General features: G+C 44.2%; 1 protein-coding gene across 2 annotated transcripts in view; it reads right to left on the reverse strand.

Annotated features, from left to right (window-relative positions):
* SPATS2L (spermatogenesis associated serine rich 2 like) overlaps nt 1–20782 on the reverse strand; it is an 80012-nt gene that overhangs the window by 25004 nt on the left and 34226 nt on the right. For both annotated transcript variants that reach the window (XM_082192693.1, XM_082192692.1), the window contains exons 2-5: nt 20479–20540; nt 18100–18208; nt 14353–14402; nt 6371–6614 (exon numbers count right to left, since the gene is read on the reverse strand). In XM_082192693.1, the coding sequence (XP_082048819.1) occupies nt 6371–6614; nt 14353–14402; nt 18100–18208; nt 20479–20517 (442 nt within the window). In that variant the 5' untranslated portion in view covers nt 20518–20540. The remainder of the gene's footprint in view (nt 1–6370; nt 6615–14352; nt 14403–18099; nt 18209–20478; nt 20541–20782) is intronic.

Consider the following 20782-nt stretch of genomic DNA (forward strand, 5'->3'; position numbering starts at 1 on the left):
GACTTCCCATGGTGAGCATAAGGTTGCCAGGCACTGCAGCTTATCCAATTTGGTGTTATGCCATTCACCCCATTGCAGCCATATTATGTTGTGCCACACACACCCCAGCACTTATTTTGTGCCTGGGATCTCCAGCACTCTCTCAAAATCCCAAGAAGTTTGGCAATCCCTGTTCTAGTGAAATGTATCTCATCATGACAGAATATCACCATGAGCTTTCTTTTTTTTTTTAAATAATCATATTTATTAAAATTTCCAATAATAACAGAATAAGAAAAACAAAGAAAAGAAAGAAAAAGAAAAACTAGTTTAAACCCTTTTTTTCATAACCTTCTTTCTGAGACTTCCTCCTTCCCCTCCCGACTGTATTCCCCTTTCCCTAAGTTGGTTCCACAAGTTCTCATCCCAATTTAAACCTAATATATTTTTCTCATAGACCAATTTAAATTTACACCATCTTAACGTCACTCCTCGTCTTATAATAAAACAAAATTTTCCCCCCAAGATCAGCTCTCATTCCTTCCACGAGTTCCCCCTTTCTAAAAAAAGAAAAAACAGAAACATATAATATCACAGTTATAAAGAATATAAGATAAAAAATATAAAAAAAGATTCAGAAAGTTGGTTACAAAGCCTTTGGATTCTAAGATTCCCCCTCCCTTCCCCGGTTTTGATTCCCCATGTCCGTTTGTCTATATGTTGTCGGCCTGGAGATCTTAAGTCCACAGCCAAATTTTCTCAGTCCATCTTGCTGGTTTCTTCAGATTTGGTTGTTTTAATGATGTTTAACTTTAAAAATCCAATCTAATAGAGGACTTTAATTTTCTTTAATCTTTTGTTGCTCCTCCCGTTATTCTTTCCGTGTCGTATGCAGTCATTTGCTCTTTTGTTTCTTGGTTACTCAGGTTTCTGTCTTGTTCAGCTGTCAAAACATTCTTGTTCCAAAATTTAACGTCTCTACAGAGGTTTGTTATTCAGAAACAAAGACTTACGTCCAGTTCCTTTCTTGCTTCAATAGAAGATTCTATTGTATTATAGTCACCTCTGTAGACAAAATAATATTTCAGTTCTGCAGCTTTCCCAGGAGATAAGGCCTATGCACATCCCAGAGTAGTTTTCCACATACGACACTTGTAATGTCCCGAAACCCCTCTAGGGGGATTACAGTAACTTTGTATCCTCTAATCCAAAAAGTCAATTTGTTGTTTCTTTTCCCCCGACAGTTTATATCCATATTTGTATCAAATTGTAGCAAAATTAACCAACAAAAAACTTGTAGCAAAGTCCTCTTTATATTTTCCAGTTTTGACAGCTCCTTTGACAGCTGTCAAAATCTCCATCTCTCTTCGCCAGGCTATCCGAATCGCCCCGGTTCCCAGGGGGGGGGTTGCTTTTTTCTCCTCACCCTCGACTCCTCTCCTCCAGCACAGTTCTTATAATTCACATCGTGAAGTTGGTAATTTTTGTCATCAATAAGCTTCTGAATCGATCTTGGTTTCTCAGTCCTTGTTTTAGCATGTTTACAATCAGGGAGGGGACTGACTTCCTTTTTTGGATCCCCTCCCGCTCGTGCCGAATCCGGAAAAATTTTTCTTTTTTCCTCCTTTTATACCCGGTTGCCCAATTACTCACGGGTTGTTGATCAATTGTCCGAATTTTCTTTGGAAGAAGCCAGCGCTCTCCACCGGATGGCATGCGGCTGCGCTCGGCAGGGGAAGCGGAGGACTCAAAGCACCACGCCACTCCCCGGCGCCCGATCCGTAGCCTTTAAAAAGGCTCCTTCACGAGCCGGGAGGGCGATAACGGTGCCAGCCGAGTCACCATGTCCACGGGATCCGTTCCCGTGGTTTCTGAGGGTCCCCGCGTCGCCGGCGCGGTAGGACCCAGCCCCTGCCGAGCCGACTCCCTCCGGAGCTCGGAGGGAGTCCGCCATTTGGCGATGGCGCTAACCCGGAAGTCATCACCATGAGCTTTCAAACATCTCCCCACGTCAGTCAACGATGCTGAATGGAGGTGGCCTGTTGGCATGATAGGATGCACCAGGATTCATTAGAACCAGATGCAGGGAGAGGCCACTTTTCGACAGCAGGGGTGTCTAAGGTTTCCAAGGCAGTTTTTCTCCTGTTTTCACGACATTTACCTGTTAGTTTCCCTCTTACTGTTCACATTGAGCTTTCATATGATATACAAGGCACTTCTGGAAATATAGTGCATGTTTAGTGCTCATTTCCATGTTATTTGCAAACAGAACTTTTCAGTTTGCAAAGAAAAGGGGTGCTAAACTTGAGCAATAGTTTACTATATTGGAAAAGCATTCAAACATAATGCAGAAGTTAACTGTTAGAGAAACACTGGGAAAACAGAAAAAAACTGCCGTGTGAATGCAGCCTAAATCCCTCCCTGACACATTGTGTAGTTTCCATTTGTTTAATACTTGGAATTTAGAATGTGCTTTCAAATGTTCAAAGTGCTCCACGTACTTTACCTTGTTGTAATGTTTGTTTTATATTGCTGTTTTTTTTAAAATTGAAATTGCGATTTTAAATTTTAGTAAGCTGTTCTGAGTCGTGCTTTAGGAATGAGGAGGAGTGGGGTGTGTTTTAATAAATACATGAAATAAACTAACCACCTTGGAAAGTAGATCAAGGAACCCTGTAAGGTAGATCAAAATAACTTTATTAGGTTAAATCCAACAATTTCTCCCACGATCCTCACAACTTCAAGAGCCTAAATTAATGTTTTATATATATATATTTTGCTTTTATTGTGTTTTTGTGTGTGTGTTTTGTTTTGTTGTAAAGACTTCTCAGCAAACTTTGTGACACATGGAAAACTGTGTTCGCTAACCAAACTTAAAACTCGAGGGCACCAGAGGTACTGCCAGTGTTACAAACATCTTAATGAGAAATCAATTGCCGGTGTCTCAAGCACCAGAACAGTACCCTTTAGAATCTCTTTCACACAGAGCTGAAACACTATCTGAGATGAAGCTCTCCAGTCACTGTATTAAGGGCTGAGTGTTTCATCAGGTTTGCTGATAATGGGATGAGCTCAAAGAGTCTACTCTGAATCCCAAGCTGCCACATTCCAAGGACTGGCTGTTTTATCTCGATATTTTCAAACCCCCTAAAGCGGGGGTGGGGGAGCTCACCCTGAAGCTAGAATCCCTTTCTTATTAAAAAGCTACAGTGGTGCTCCGCAAGACGAATGCCTCGCAAGACGGAAAACTCGCTAGACGAAAGAGTTTTCCGTTTTGGAGGTGCTTCGCAAAACGAATTTCCTATGGGCTTGCTTCGCAAGACGACAATGTCTTGCTAGTTCCTGCGGGTTTTTTCCCCTTCCCCCCCTTTTTCTAAGCCGCTAAGCCGCTTATCAGCTAATCCGATCAGCAGATAAGCCGCTAAAAGCCGCTAATAGCGCTAATCCGCTAATCCGTCAATGGGCTTGCTTCGCAAGACGAAAAAACCGCTAGACGAAGAGAATCACAAAACGGATTCTTTTCGTCTTGCGAGGCACCACTGTACTTTGAAAGGTCAGCTAGGAGTTGGGGAAATTGCCAATTGCCTTTCGCAAGAAACGCCACAACCACCACTCTATAACGAAAGGTGATTTCGGAAAAACTTCAGGCGCTTCTAGGCAATGCCCACCACATATCTCTATGTGGCTTTTCTATATAAAGATGTGTCCACCAGCAAGATGTCAAAGGTAGTCAAAATCTAAGCTATTCTAACTGAACAGAATTACTTCATTAGCTCTCAAGACAGATACACCGTATTTTTCGCTCCATAAGACGCACCAGACCATAAGACGCACCTAGTTTTTTGGAAGAGGAAAACAAGGAAAAAAAATATTCTGAATCCCAGAAGCCAGGACAGCCAGCGGGATCGCAGTGCAGCGATCCGGCTGGCTGTCCTGGCTTATGGGATAGCCGCGCACAGCCTCTCCTGGGCAAGGGGAGCCTTCATCCCCCTGCCCAGGAGAGGCTGCGCGCGGCTAAGGCTCCCCCAAGAGCCGCACTCCCTTTAAAGAGCGAGCGGAGTGTGTGTGTGACTCTTGGGGGCTTTTCCCCGAGGAGGGAGAAGGGCATCCAGGGAAAAGCCCTGAAGAGCCACACACACACTCTACACGGCTCTTTAAAGGGAGCACTGAGCAGAGCCTCCCGCCTGCATTCGCTCCATAAGACGCACACACATTTCCCCTTACTTTTTAGGAGGGGAAAAGTGCATCTTATAGAGCGAAAAACACGGTATATCATGAAACCGCTTTGAAAGCTTCCTTGCTGCATTCAGGCAGGATTTTATTATGTAGGGTTTAGCTGTAGCACACAAAAAAATTTTCTGCAAGTCCACAAGGCAGCAGTCTGATTTCTTTTTCTTTTTTTAATTTAAGGCAATCATTACTGTTATTAATTAAATTTATGTACCTCCCCTTAGCAAAAGAGTGGATTAAAATGTAATTAAAGGGGGGGGTAACCACACCAATAAAATATACGATTAAATTAAAACCAATAAACATGTCAGGCAATTGTGCTTGCAATACCACAAGCAACCTCCCCATCTCCCAGTTAGTCTTGCAATTGTTTTGAAAATGTTTCTGCCTGAATAAAAGGAAGGATGAATGCATAAATGAATGTTGCACAAAGTGGTGCTTTGAAATGTGTTTTAAAACTGCTAGGTTGGCAGGAGCAGGGACCAAGCAACGGGAGCTCATCCCGTCACGGGGATTTGAACCGCCGACCTTCTGATCGGCAAGTCCTAGGCTCTGTGGTTTAACCCACAGCGCCACCCGCATCCCAGAAAGACATAAGTCAGCCCCAAATTGGCAGCAGCTTTGAAGTCTTCCTTAAGAATCAAGGATGAGTAAAATACTACAAAAGCCCCAGGAGAGGTATGTACTGCCAAAGGAAAGAAATGTCCTCTCTTGATGTTAAGACTGATATGGGAGGATAAAATCTCCACATCTACAGTGGTACCTTGGTTCCCAAATTTAATCCGTTCCGGAAGTCCATTCCAAAACCAAAGCGTTCTAAAACCAAGGCGTGCTTTCCCATAGAAAGTAATGCAAAATGGATTAATCCGTTCCAGACTTTTAAAAACAACCCCTAAAGCAGCAACTTAACATGAATTTTACTATTTAACGAGATCGTTGATGCATAAAATGAAAGCAATAAACAATGTACTGCGGTCACACAATCAATCAATCAGTAGCTGAACTGGGTTCCACATAGTCGCAAAAACAAAAACGCAAAATACCGTATTTTTTGCTCTATAAGACTCACTTTTTCCCTCCTAAAAAGTAAGGGGAATTGTGTGTGCGTCTTATGGAGCGAATGCAGGCTGCGCAGCTATCCCAGAAGCCAGGACAGCAAGAGGGATTGCTGCTTTCACTGCGCAGCGATCCCTCTTGCTGTTCTGGCTTCTGGGATTCAGAATATTTTTTTTCTTGTTTTCCTCATCCAAAAACTAGGTGCGTCTTGTGGTCTGGTGCGTCGTATAGAGCGAGAAATACGGTAAATAGACAGACCTCAGTGTAACACTCAAAATGGAACTGTGGCACTCAAATAGGAAGTGTAAGATTCAAAACAGAGCATGTTCAGCTTCCAAAAAAAGTTCACAAACCGGAACACTTACTTTCAGGTTTGTAGTGTTTGGGTTCCAAGTTGTTTGAGTACCAAGGCGTTTGAGAACCAAGGTACCACTTGTACACACTGCAAACAGCACATCACTCCTGGCAATCATGATAGCTCCCGCCTGCATTCCAGACAGGCTGGAATCCAAGATAGATCAAAGAACAGAGGTGGGGTTTGGATGTGAAGTGCACGGTCTTGCCTCCAGCACAGGTCAGCTTTAAAGGAGGTGGTTGGAGGAGATGCACCTATATTCACAGCTCTAAATGGCCTCGGCCCAGTATACCTGAAGGAGTGTCTCCACCCCCATCGTTCTGCCCGGACGCTGAGGTCCAGCACCGAGGGCCTTCTGGTGGTTCCCTCATTGCGAGAAGCAAAGCTACAGGGAACCAGGCAGAGGCCCTTCTTGGTAGTGGCACCCGCCCTGTGAAACACCCTCCCGTCAGATGTCAAAGAGATAAACAACTACCTGACATTCAGAAGACACCTTAAGGACTTCAGGGAAGTTTTTAATGTGTGACATTTTTGTGTATTTTTGGTCTCTGTGGAAGCCGCCCAGAGTGGATGGGGAAACCCAGCCAGATGGGCGGGGTACAAATAATAAATTATTATTATTATCCAGAATAAATACAACAATGTGTTCAACAAAATCTTCCTGTTGGTGTGAGGACTTCCATTCCGGGGGACTGAAAAGGAAGCTGTTTACGCAACTTGCAAAAGCCACCTGGCGTACAGTGCACTGACCTGCGGTTTCTGGTTTTGCCTCTCCCCTGTCCTTGCCTTCAAAGCTCTTTGGTTCTTGAGGAATTGCTTTCGGTTTTTCACTGGCAGGTTCGCTGGGGGAAATCTCCTTATTACAGCCATCCAGGTGGCAGCCATATAATCCTTGGGATTCCAGAGACGACAGCTTTTCTCTCCCATCCTCTTTACCTTTCATATCTCTGCTATGGAAGTGCTGCTTAGAGTTGCTTCTTTTCCTTTTGCTGTTCTGCAGGGGGGAGGAAATAATTCAAGGATAGCAATGCCATGAAATATAGATCACATTGCAGAAGGTAAAACAACCCTCAATGTTTTCGTTTTCCAAAGCATGGCATAAATTTTACTAATTGTACTAGAATTTAAGTAACTGTGATGCACTACATCATAAGCTTTGTCTTTGCACCATAAAAGTAGATCAAGGAACCCTGTAAGGAAGATTAAATTAACTTTATTAGGTTAAATCCAATGATTTCTCCCATGATCCTCACAACTTCAAGAGAGCCTAAGTTAATGCTTATTATTTTGATATATTTTGCTTTTATTGTGTTGTGTGTTTTTTTAAGGCTTCTCTTGTCTTTGCTCCAAAAATCGTGAGAGACAAATATATATACGTGTATATCGGATCTTGGGACGCGGGTGACGCTGTGGATTAAACCACAGAGCCTAGGACTTGCCAATCAGAAGGTCGGTGGTTCGAATCCCCGTGACAGGGTGAGCTCCCATTGCTCAGTCCCCGCTCCTGCCAACCTAGCAGTTCGAAAGCAGGTCAACGTGCAAGTAGATAAATAGGTACTGCTCCGGTGGGAAGGTAAACGGCGTTTCCGTGCGCTGCTCTGGTTTGCCAGAAACGGCTTAGTCATGCTGGCCACATGACCCAGAAGCATAGCTGTCAACGTTTCCCCTTTTTTTAAAGGGAAATTCCCTTATTCCGAATAGGTTCCCTCGCAAGAAAAAGGAAAAGTTGACAGCTATGCCTGGCCACATGACCTGGAAGCTGTACACTGGCTCCATCGGCCAATAAAGCGAGATGAGCGCCGCAACCCCAGAGTCGATCATGACTGGACCTAATGGTCAGGGGTCCCTTTACTGAAAGGGACTTCGGTATGTAGACCAAGAATGTAAAAACCAGGCAGCAAAGTTTCTTAAAGAAAAAGTTTTTATTTGGTTTTGTCAGACAAAAGCAAAGGGTGCATTTCAGAAAATGAGAAAATGCACACCCCTCCTTAGGGGTAGCCTACTTATATACCTTCTTGCTAAGCATAGTTCAGCCCCTCACCACTCCCCATCTATTGCATATTCATCATAGCTCTACCAATCAAATTGGTGGCTGCCGTGTTTGGTTCCAAGCTTGCCCTAATCACTAGATGGCGCCAGAAGCTTATAAACTAAGTAACCTATTTACTAGTTCCTAGAACTGCCCCTGAGCAGGTGTTTACTGGAAGCGCGTCCTGTGGTTTTGACAGTTTCTCTCTCAGAGTTATATCTGGATTCTAAGCGGTTAGCTACGTCCTGTTTGTCAGGGGTCGTTTCTCAGAAATGGCAAACTGGCTTAACCACAAGCTTCCTGCACCTGCAGAATCTTAACTGTGACCTACTTGCTGTTTGTAAAGCTTGCTGTCTGCAAAGCAAGAGAGAGAAGAATAGTTTTAGCTGCTCAGAAAAATGGCTTTTAGAGGTTAAACATGGTTCTGGCCTGGCTCTCAACTGGACATCCTGGCCTTCAATCCTTCATTACCTTTAGCTATATCGGATCTTGGATCTACAGAAGCTGTTCAATCTAAGTTCCTTGGGCCATTTCCCCCCTGTTTCATCCTGTGTTCCAAATGCCTCATTGTGCTTGGAGGCTAATCTCCCTTCTGTTGAACTACAGATTTGGTGCAGCATATTTAATTATTGGCTTTGGCTAAATTTAACCCCCCCCCCACGTCTACTGCCCTTAGAATCGCAAGATTGTCATGAGAGCACTTGGACTAAAATTGTCAACCAAAAGATTTACTTTTCTGGTTTATCACCACAACAGTTATTAACACCAGGCTTCAGAAAGCAAATAATGTAATCTGACAGTGCCTATATCAGGCATCCCCAACCTTCGGCCCTCCAGATGTTTTGGACTACAATTCCCATCATCCCTGACCACTAGTCGTGTTAGCTGGGGATGCCTGGCCTATATGATATCGAGCGACAGAATAATTTGGCCACGATAAGGAAATTTTTTTCATGGTATGATTATAATCAAATTTGTTGTCTGCGTTTTTTCAGTTGATTTAGGACGAATCTGATGCGCTGAATCCAAAAATCTCATTGGTTTTGCTCAATCAGGTCAAGTTTTTGAGCTAATGGCCACATGTCGTTTTTTTTACGTTTTTGTTCACATGTACGCTTGCGTGGAACTTTTTAGAAGAAGTTGGTGGGGGTAAAATGCCATGTCGAATAATTGTTTTGATTGGAAATGATTATTTTAATGACAAGAAGTATTCAGGTCCGATAGTTCTGGGTGATTATGTCGAAAAGGGATCAGTTTGAAGTCATAAAACCTCGAAATCTTCCATAAATTGGTGCGGCAAAGCCTAAAGTTGGGGGATCAAAACTAAGTTAATGGGGCAGCCGCCCCACGAAGTGTATAGGAAACTCCACTCGCGCATGCGCCAACTTATGACTAATTTGTACCTATTTTTGTTTGGAATTCCCATGGTTTGGAAGGAGCCGACAAACCATGTCACTGACTGCTACTTCTGCGCTGTTGATGTGACTGGGATCAACAGAAAGAACCGGAGCAGCCTCAAGTATCCTGATCTTCAATCAGCACGTCGTCCTGTAGCTCATTGTGATGAAATTCCATTGCCTATCTTCGGAGAACTTCCTGACATTAGTGACGAAGATGCCTCCAGTGTTGAAGGCATGAAGAAGTAGTGGTTCTTGAAGATGATGCTCCACCTCCATTTTCCCAAAAGGAGTTGAATGATCTAGTTCGCGACCTCAGCTTGTCAAAGGACTCTGCCGAACTGTTGGCATCCAGATTGAAGGGGAAAAAACTCCTCTCTGACAGTGCTCGCATCAGCTTCTTCCACAACAGGCATCAAGAGTACCTCCGTTTTTTCTCGGAAGAGGACTTGGTGTACTGTGCAGATATTGTGCAGCTTCTGCTCAAGCTTGGAGTGCCACACTACGAACCCAAAGATTGGAGACTGTTCATTGACAGCAGCAAGCGATCACTGAAATGTGTTTTGCTACACAACGGCAACCAGTTTGCCTCTATACCCCTGGCTCACTTGAGTACACTGAAGGAGAACTATGAAGCGGTGAAGTATGTCTGGAGAAAATTGGTTATGATCAGTATAAGTGGTTTATTTGTGTTGACCTGAAGATGGTGAACTTTTTGTTGGGACAACAGTCTGGCTTCACCAAGTACCCATGTTTTGTGTGCATGTGGGATAGTAGGGACCGTGCTCAGCATTACACGAAGAAGGACTGGCCTGTGCGGGAGGAATTGGTGCCTTGCAGAAAAAGGAACGTTATCAACGACCCTCTGGTGGACAGAGACAGAATACTCTTCCCACCGCTGCACATGAAGCTCGGCATAATCAAGCAGTTCACCAAGGCTCTGGACAAGGATGGTGACTGCTTCACTTACTTGTGCCAGGCTTTTCCAGGATTGACCATGGAGAAGTTGAAAGCTGGCATCTTTGGTGGTCCTCAGATCCGTCAGCTCATCAGAGATCCAGAGTTCGGAAACTCAATGAACGAAGTGGAACTGGAAGTGTGGAAGGCATTTGTTCTGGTGTGAAGAACCTTCTTGGCAACAATAAGGCCGGAAACTACGCAGAACTTGTCAACAACATGCTGACTGCTTTCAGAAACGTGGGCTGCAACATGAGCATCAAGATGCACTACCTATTTTCACATATGGACCGGTTTCCTGGGAACCTGGGTTCAATGAGTGACGAGCAGGGGGAGAGATTCCATCAGGACATGAAAGAGATGGAGACCAGGTATCAGGGTCGCTGGGATGCAGTCATGATGGCTGACTACTGTTGGACTCTGAAGAGAGACCTCCTTGCCGCTGAGCATTCCAGGAGTTCCAAGAAACGGAAGTTCAAGCCCTGAAGTTTGAAAAATGGTGAAGCAACATGCAATTTACATGTACTTACCTTTATCAATGCCCACCATTCAGTTTACAGTAATCAGTGTTTCTATCAGGTAATCAATATATGTTGTTGGGAAAGCATTTTTTTCTCTTAAAAACATATTTAGGATGATATGTGTTGACAAAAATCAGCTGATGATGCCACAAAAATGTAATCGATTTTGTCACAAGATCTGATTTTTTTCAAATCAACATAGCACAAAAACCTGACCTGATGGAGAGAAACGGATGCCATTTCCTGATTCAGCAGTGCACGAATACCCTAAATCAATTCTAGAAATTTAGACAACATTCAAAAGGTAAAAAATTGTTGCCCGGTTTATTTTCCACCTAGTCATTTTGACACTTCGGCACCTTATTTGCAAAATTTGACAATTCCAAAATAGACACGCTTTCACTTCCACAAGATTGAATATACTGCTTTCGACTGTATTTGAGGGTTGATTTAAAAAATATCGCTGGAAAAACAGTTATGTCCATGTGGAGATGGCAGTATTGAGTCAGTGGCTCATGTGCCTCTGGCTTGCACTCTTTATAAAGGTTTGAGGAGTGAGGTTCTCTATTATTCTCTATGTTGGGTCGCTCAACCATTGCTACTGTGGCCTTCCTTTTAGCAGATGAAGATAATCAGGTTACAGCAAAAACTGCAAGGGTTTTAGCACGGGCAATTAGAATAAGATCTATTATTTGATTATTGATGTAAACCTCAAAAATGTATTTTGTATAGTTAAGCTTTTACCTCTACCTTCAGTACATTTTATTTTATTTTATTGTTATGGCTAGTGGTTGATGCAAATAAAGATTCTTCTTCTGATCACACGCACGCACGCACGCACGCACACACACACACACACACTTTCTCTCTTTCTCAAATACACCATAATATCTGGCATCTTTCTGAGTTGCTATTCTGAACACAGATGTCTGCTCATTTCAACCACAGTAGTCCATAAGTATCAAGTACACATAAAAAGGAATTTGAGGACAACACTCATTCACAGCAAGGAAAAAAAAATACTGGCACCCAAAGAATTCCAGAACACATATTTCTTTTGGTGCCATCTGAAGATCACGTGGGATGGAAGTAGAACCCATGTTTCCTATATTTTTTCAAAAGTATACACTCTGTTCTTTTTGGAGCAGCAATCAACATCCATAGCAACTGAATTTTGGACTCGGTTGGATGCTATATTCAGATGGGTTTTATTTCTTTCTGCCAAACACCTGCCATTTGGCACAGTCAGGATAATTCGTAGGACAGTAATTTAAAGTGCTTTCCATAGCTGGAAATTATACATTATGTTTGCCCTGGCAGTAATTGCTTGTAGATTCTCTCTAATTCTTCCTTCTGTTTCACAGAAGATATCTGTGAGCTGACACTAGCATGAGTCTGGCATAATGTTGTTTCTGAAGAACAGAATTTATTTCATTTTTTTATTATTGGGGACCATTAGATAAATAAGTGCTATTGTCTCTGTGCACCACATTCAGTGCCTACATACTGTCAGAGTTACGTCCGTATCAATAAAAAAGACAAGCACTTCCTAGAACCTGCTGAATCCATTGCTTAACAGAGCTAAACAGACTTCACTTGAGAGTTCAATACCAATTTGTTTCCCATATCAGAAATCTTAGAAAGGGACACTCAAGTTGACATCCAACTTGAAACACCTTGTGCAAATAGTTCTGAGTGAATCAGTAAGTACTGTAGCCACAGTGGGAGAAATCAGAGGCACACAATGTCACACCTTTGATTCCTTCCAGGAGTCAGTGAGCACTACAGTTGTACCTCGGGATGCGAACGGGATCCGTTCCGGAGCCCCGTTTGCATCCTGAATGGAACATAAGACGCGACGGCGCGTCTACGCGTGCATGGGTCGCGTTTTCCGCTTTCGCGCATGATGTCATTTTGAGCGTCTGAGCGAGCGGCGAAACCCAGAAGTAACATGCTCTGTTACTTCCAGGTTGCCGCGGAGCACAACTCGAACATGCTCAACCCGAAGCACATAGAACTCAAGGTATGACTGTATAGAAAAATGTACACTTTTACTGGACTGCTGTCAACTACTTTCTAGAGTTGTGAGGAAGGGGGAGGTGAAGACCCAATTTAGCAGAGCACCCTTGTGGCCTCTTAGCATGCTTGCTTTGGGCAGGTGTATGTGCATATATATGGGACCTGGGCGGCGCTGTGGGTTAAACCACTGAGCCTAGGACTTGCCAATCAGAAGGTTGGAGGTTCGAATCCCCCCGGCAGGGTGAGCTCCCGTTGCTTGGTCCCTGCTCCTGCCAACCTAGAAGTTCAAAAGCACGTCAAAGTGCAAGTAGATAAATAGGTACCGCTCTGGTGGGAAGGTAAACGGCGTTTCCGTGTGCTGCTCTGGTTCGCCAGAAGCAGCTTAGTCATGCTGGCCACATGACCCGGAAGCTGTACGCCGGCTCCCTCGGCCAATAAAGCGAGATGAGCGCCTCAACCTCAGAGTCAGCCACGACTGGACCTAATGGTCAGGGGTCCCTTTACCTTTACGTACATATATATGTAAAGTCCTTCTCTTATACAGAGAACAAGCCCTTCTGGGTGTAGCTCAAACATTTGCAGAACCTTTTCCCAATTGTGGCCCTGACGCCAGGGGCGGTGCAGTGGGTACAGGCCGCCCCAGGTGTCACCACTGAGGGGGGTGACAAAATGCCGGGCGGCACTCACCACAGGCCCTGCAGCGTGCCCAAGCCATGCGTCTCTCCTGGGAGTAACGCGGTGGCCTGGGTGCGCGCACGCTCCGCGCTGCCCAAACGGTCTGCCCGCTGCCTCCCCCCCAGCTGTAGGGCGGCTGAGTGGGAGGAGGCAGGCAGACTCCAGAGGCCCCGCGGTGCGCCCTGACCCTATGGGAGACTCGCCTGCCCTGGGCGCCCCGCCCCAGGTGCCCGAACGGTGCCTGACGCTACTCAAGAACCGTGTCCATGCAAGGTACTCAGGAGAGAGCAACACAGTGAAGACCAGAGCTTTCCCAGATACGGGATTTTATTAAGAAGCTAAAGCAAACTGCAATTTTATAAGCTAGCTATCAGCGGCTGCCCCAGAGAAGGGGGTGGTAGAAGGGGAAGAGAAGCAGCTAAACAATTCAAATGAGGACCAGAGTGCAGGAAAGGGTGTTACCCAAAAGTATATTTTCCTTAACAGAGCAAGGTGGTGTGTGTGTGTGTTTATATGCTTTGCATCAGGAAAAGTGTGGGGGGAAATGGAGAACCCTTCCTTCCCTCGGGGCTGCAGTCCAGATCTGAATTAGGGAAGTCTGCTGAGAGAGAGAGAGAGAGAGAGAGAGAGAGAGGGAAGATACAGTTCTGGATTTTCAAGGTCTCTTCTCTTCTCTGGTCCTAAGATGGTTGTCATCACTTGCATATCTTTACAGCCGAGTCCCACATATGTATTACCCTTGATGTAAAGGAGAACGCCCTTTTATCATTCAAGGGTCAGTTGCCAGAGAAACAGCTTGGTGCTGATTAGAACTGCTCATAGCATCCTGAAGAACAGTTTTGCGATTTCCATATGAATACCTTAATTATTCTGACAATTCTGTCAGAATAGCAAGCTCAACCTGCTGGTATAAAAACAGCAACAGCAAAGCGGGATTAAAAATGTAAAAAACACCTATTTATTTTGAAGTCTTTTGAAAGCAGGCTTGGAGCAAACAGTTCGCAGTTGTTAAAAAGAAAGAAAAGTGTATTTGTGTGTGCGCAAAAGCCTTGGCAACAAATATGCTGTTGTGCTCCAGCGAACTATGATGATAAAATGGACGTAATGACTTAACTTTCACAGGAAACTCCTTACCTTCTTTTTCCCTGACATATTCCATTCTTTTAGAACTTGAAGTGCACTGCCTAAAGGAGAGAGAGAGAGAAAAAGAGACTTCAGCAAGTCAACAATAACCCCCTTCCTGGATGTTGACCATTTGCTCAATTTATTTTCATTGTTTTGGTCAATGTGTCCCAATGTGTCAGTGAAAATGGTATTTCATTTCCTTTAGTTCCCTGGTCTTAAAACAAGAGAAAGTTACCTGCTACCTGTTCCCATCCCTTGCAGGCTGCTTTGAAAAACGGCAGGTTAGCAACACAGCTGAGCCCAGAATTTAATCAGGTGCTTAGACTTAAGTGGGATGCGGGTGGCGCTGTGGGTTAAACCACAGAGCCTAGGACTTGCCGATCAGAAGGTTGGCGGTTCGAATACTTGCAACGGGGTGAGCTCCCGTTGCTCGGTCCCTGCTCCTGCCAACCTAGCAGTTCGAAAGCGAGTCAAAGTGCAAGTAGATAAATAGGTACCGCTCCGGCGGGAAGGTAAATGGCGTTTCCGTGCGCTGCTCTGGCTCGCCAGAAGCAGCTTAGTCATGCTGGCCACATGACCCGGAAGCTGTACGCCGGCTCCCTCAGCCAATAAAGCGAGATGAGTGCCGCAACCCCAGAGTCGGTCACGACTGGACCTAATGGTCAGGGGTCCCTTTACCTTTAGACTTAAGCACCCAAGTGGAGAGGCTGTCATGTACCTTGCTCTAGGTATCTCTGCCTTCTGGTGAGATCGACAACCAAAAACAACAAGAACTTTCCTTAAAAGTGCATCTTTCTTATGAGGTCACCCTTCTACATAGTGGGTGGGTTTAGTCACCACAAACATCTTTGCTTGCCCAGCAGAACTATCTGCCCTCTCCTCCCCACGGCACACGGTTCAGGGTGTTTTCCTGACCCTCCACAGCAGATTTGGGGGAGGCAAGGGAGAAAAGACACAGAACACTAGCAGGAGTCATTGCTCCCGCTTCTACTAACAGTACCCGATAGCTGGATCCAGCCCCGTGTCCAATTGTTTCTCAACCTACACTTAGGTTACCAGACACCCCCGTTTCCCAGGGACAGTTCCTGGATTTACAAATCAGTCCCCATACAAAATCCATTGAAGTTGAAAAGTGTCCCCGGATTCATTGAAAAAAAGCTGGTAACCTTAACAGGCTAGTCCTCAAGCTCACAATGAATGAATAATGAGTAATAGATAAAATGCAACATGGTGAAATCTCAGGAGCTAGAGTTGGGCTGAGTAAGGAATCCAGCTTCCAGGGAATGTGGAGTCAGTGCTCTGCATAGCTCTTTGTGTTGGCTCATGGCAAGCGCAATCACAATCCTTTTTAAAACTAAAGGGGTAAATTATACAGTGCATGTATTGCATACTGATAGTTAAAATAATAGCGTTACTGAGAACCATACCGCACATATGGACCACCAAAGTCATTTTGCTTGCTTTAGAATAGCCTAAGGATTTGAATTAAGTCTTAAAAGCAAATTTAATGCTTGTTCTGGGCCTCCTGTGGTTTAACAGGATTTCCTTCTTCCGTGAGAAAACACAGTGTAAAGGGTTTGTTTTTGACAAATCAAAGGGGCGGGGATTTTAAATAAGGAATAACTACCCATGTGAAACTTGCAGTAATGAAATGTTTCCTAAATTTAGCTTTTCTACCAGACTTCGTCATTTGCCCAAGAATCTAAACTGGCTCGAGTATGTTTTTAACCATTTTGATTTGGTACTTTAAGAAATATAAGGTTTATATGAAAAGTTGAAAATGAACCTCAGGACGTTTTTCCTTGTTTGTTATCCATTGCTATCTCCCGCTAGGTAATGTTTTCTGACATCTATTGAAAGGGAGGCAGTCAGCAAATAATACTTGGCATTGCAATCCGCATTCACACACCCCCTCTCCAAATATGAACAAGACAAACTGCAGACTGGAAGAGGAAGGTTTGCACAATTTTTAAAAGCAACCTTCCAGCATTCTACACAGGCCAATTAAACCCATATTTAAGTTTGTTTGGTTAGTTCATGGACACGAAATGTGCTATGAAAAGGTATAAAAATGAGCAGATGCAGGAAGTGGAGGGTGGTCTATTAAGCCAGGAGTGCCCAAACAAAGATTTGATGAAGTGAACATGCGTGGTGAGGGCCGACCAAAATTGTTGAACTTTTTTATGATTTTACCCCAAAGTTCTTGAGCTTTTTTTACGATTCTACCCCAAAGTTCTTGAACTTTTTTTAGGAGTTTACCCCAGGAGATAGACTGCCACAGGGGGCCATATTAGGCCCCCAAAACAATCCTTGGGGCAATGTATGTCCTTAATGAGCACTGTGCATAGACCTTTAGCAGCTAATACAGCCAATGGTCTCGGCTTCTTAACCATGTGAAGTTAAGGCGCAAGTTCCTTTCCTCCTCTGGGGGTCGGTACCAACCTTAGCTGCAGTTAATGCCTAGTAAGGTTTCCCTGGGGTGGGACGCGGGTGGCACTGTGGGTTAAACCACAGAGCCTAGGACTTGCCGATCAGAAGGTCGGCGGTTTGAATCCCCGCGACGGGGTGAGCTCCCGTTGCTCGGTCCCTGCTCCTGCCAACCTAACAGTTTGAAAGCACATCAAAGTGCAAGTAGATAAATAGGTACTACTCCGGCGGGAAGGTAAACGGCATTTCCGTGTGCTACTCTGGTTCACCAGAAGCAGCTTAGTCATGCTGGCCACATGACCCGGAAGCTGTACACCGGCTCCCTCGGCCAATAAAGTGAGATAAGCGCTGCAACCCGAGTCGGTCATGACTGGATCTAATGGTCGGGGGTCCCTTTACCTTTACCTTAAGGTTTCCCTGTGCCCAGGGTTTCCTATCACCTTAAGAACCTGCTTTCAAATCCTCATTTTCCAAAAGGAAACATGGACCCTGCATTAAGCATGCCTGGAACCCCTGGAATCTCACAACGCTTGGAGATTGGGGTGATATGTGATGTTATCTACACAGGGATTTTTATACAGAGTATGGCTAACTCTTGACTTTTTAGAACGGTCTCTCAGGTTGCTAAGAAAGACGTCATAATATCTTAGGAAATTCTGAATGTTCACTTTTTAGCAGCATATACACATGTGGACGATCATTGCAGATGGTGACAGCAGTCACGAAATTAAAAGACGCCTGCTTCTTGGGAGAAAAGCAATGACAAACCTAGACAGCATCTTAAAAAGTAGAGACATCACCTTGCCAACAAAGGTCCATATAGTTAAAGCTATGGTTTTCCCAGTAGTGATGTATGGAAGTGAGAGCTGGACCATAAAGAAGGCTGATCGCTTTTGAATTATGGTGCTGGAGGAGACTCTTGAGAGTCCCATGGACTGCAAGAAGATCAAACGTATCCATTCTTAAGGAAATCAGCCCTGAGTGCTCACTGGAAGGACAGATCCTGAAGCTGAGGCTCCAATACTTTGGCCACCTCATGAGAAGAGAAGACTCCTTGGAAAAGACCCTGATGTTGGGAAAGATGGAGAGCACAAGGAGAAGGGGACGACAGAGGATGAGATGGTTGGATGGTGTTCTTGAAGCTACCAGCATGAGTTTGATCAAACTGCGGGAGGCAGTGGAGGACAGAAGTGCCTGGCGTGCTCTGGTCCATGGGGTCACGAAGAGTCGGACACGACTAAACAACTAAACAACAACAACAACACATGTGGACTGTCCAAAATGGTGTTACTTTTCACAGTGTCCGTGAAATAGAAAAAGGATACAGACCATCCACAAAAGCTTGTACAGCTTTGTCGACGTTGTTATCAAACTGCTGTAGCACCAGCACTATTTCATTGTTGCTTTTGTTGGGTACAATTGATCGCACCGCATTGATCTGCAAGCAAGAGAGATGAACACAGGCATCTTAAAACACAGAAAAGGCACACCACACCGCAAGGCAAGTAGGTATTTTTCACACAAATGCCCCACAATTCTGCAAAGGACTGTTTGTGCTGCGTAGTAAGAGCGCCTTAACTACGCCACAATTACATCCAAAACACGTAAAATAACAAATGAAAACCATTCCCATTCCTTCCCACGCACTTCTGACGATTCCCTGAATGCTGATCTAGGTTGCAGTATATTATTTCTTTAGCAACAACTTTCCCCAACGGCACATGAAATTGGTGCTGATATTTTCCATTTATTTGCATCCTGTAGACTGCTTGGTAAGTCTTAACTGATTTTCAGCCAATGGTACAGAAGCAGAGCTGTATGTATGAATATGTATGCATGCATGTATTTACACACACACACACTGTGTATCTGAAGAAGTGTGCATGCACACGAAAGCTCATACCAAGAACTAACTTAGTTGGTCTTTAAGGTGCTACTAGAAGGAATTTTTTTATTTTGACTATGGCAGACCAACACGGCTACCTATCTGTAACTGGAACACACACACACACACACACACACACACACACACACACACACACTTTCCCAGCCTGGATATGCTCTTGACATTTAAGATGGTTGGAGCAGCACTTTAACACTGTACAATTTCAACAAAATGAGATGCACTACAAGCCCCGTTTCCCTGGTTAAATTCAGCTCTCCCACTGTGCTGGCTTTTATGCTTCTCCTAGAATGCTGCGTAGAATCATAGAACTGCAGAGTCTGAAGGGACTCCAAGGGTCATTTAGTCCAACCCCCTGCAATGCAGGAATCTCAACTAAATCATACACGGCAGATGGTGATCCAACCTCTGCTAAAAAAACCAAACCTTCAAGGAAGGAGAACTTTTGTCTCCAGCTTGTCAATATCCTTCTTGAATTGTCGTGCCCAGAACTGGACATACTACTCCAGGCGTGGTCTGATCAAGGCAGAATAGAGGTGGGTGGCGTTGTGGGTTCAACCACAGAGCCTAGGACTTGCCGATCAGAAGATCGGCGGTTCGAATCCCCAAGACGGGGTGAGTTCCCGTTGCTCGGTCCCTGCTCCTGCCCACCTGGCATGTCAGTTCGAAAGCATGTCAAAGTGCAAGTAGATAAATAGGTCCTACTCCGGCGGGAAGGTAAATGGCATTTCCGTGCGCTGCTCTGGTTTGCCAGAAGCAGCTTAGTCATGCTGGCCACATGACCCGGAAGCTGTACGCCGGCTTCCTCGGCCAGTAAAGCGAGATGAGTGCCGCAACCCCAGAGTCGGTCACCTTCCCACCGGAGCAATACCTATTTATCTACTTGCACTTTGACATGCTTTCGAACTGGTACGTTGGCAGGAGCAGGGACCGAGCAACGGGAGCTCACCCCATCGCCGGGATTCGAACCGCTGACCTTCTGATCGGCAAGTCCTAGGCTCTGTGGTTTAACCCACAGCGCCACCCACGTCCCTGATGGGTGTTGTAGTCCCCCTCCCCCCAAAAATATGGAAGGTCATGTGCTTATTGACCGTCTTTTTATATTATTATTCTATAACACAGAATCAGTCGTTATTCTGTTTACAGACAATATTAGATAGCTGTTTTAAGGCAACCAAATGCCATCAGTCAATAACCATAGTCTCAGTATATTTTCCCCCTTTCCCCATGGCTAAGGCAAAAAGCGCTATATCATTATCATTGTGGTATTTAATGGAATGCATCAAGGCCCTCAGATAAATGATACGATTTTATCATTTTCATAATTTGATGGGGAAAAGTCAGCATTTATCAAGCTAGGCCAGGAAATGTCTAGTACTGCAGAGAGATTAAATGCTTTTCAGATATTTTCTTGCACAAATAATTCTCATTTTTATGGGCAGGGTAATAATAAAATAATTATTATTATTAATAGCTTGTTGAACTATTTTCTTTTGAATTTGGCACCTTCTTATTCCCTTAAAACTCCTTATTAAGAGATTTGGGCCAAAAAAAAATGGGGAAATGGAGACAGAGATCAGTAACCAAAAGAAACAGGTCCAAATAAGCTTTACTGAGGCAGGAATGCAGAGTAGGGTCGCAACTTTCCAAATAGCCCAGTGGAGCCTGCCAAGAACCAGAGGAGTTGATTAAATATTTTATCTCCAGTGGGAAGGCAGCCGTGGCCAGTATGTTTTTTAAAACATCTGAAGGTTCTGGACCTATATGCTGTGTATGTGGAGCAGTATGATAATTAGAGATCTTACCATTTCCTTGATGTTTGCTTGCGAGCCAATTTCTGCCATCTCCAATTTGATATGGATAAGACCTGCAGGTTACAATAAGTTAAATAAACAGTATTATTTTAGTAATCCAAATGCTTCCCTTGCTATGGAAATGCTTTGCTGTTATGTTCATTTTTTAAAAAACGAACTACATTGACAAGAAAAATAAAAACATTTTATATGCACTTTCCTTATAATTTTTCGTTTTAGACTATCTCAAGCATATTTTTTATTTTTTCTCTTTAGGATATCTCAAACATGGAAATGCTTTCAAACCCTCAGGCTG

The sequence above is a fragment of the Podarcis vaucheri genome (genome assembly GCF_965113315.1).
Source record: "Podarcis vaucheri genome assembly, chromosome: 1".
Lineage (NCBI taxonomy): Eukaryota > Metazoa > Chordata > Lepidosauria > Squamata > Lacertidae > Podarcis > Podarcis vaucheri.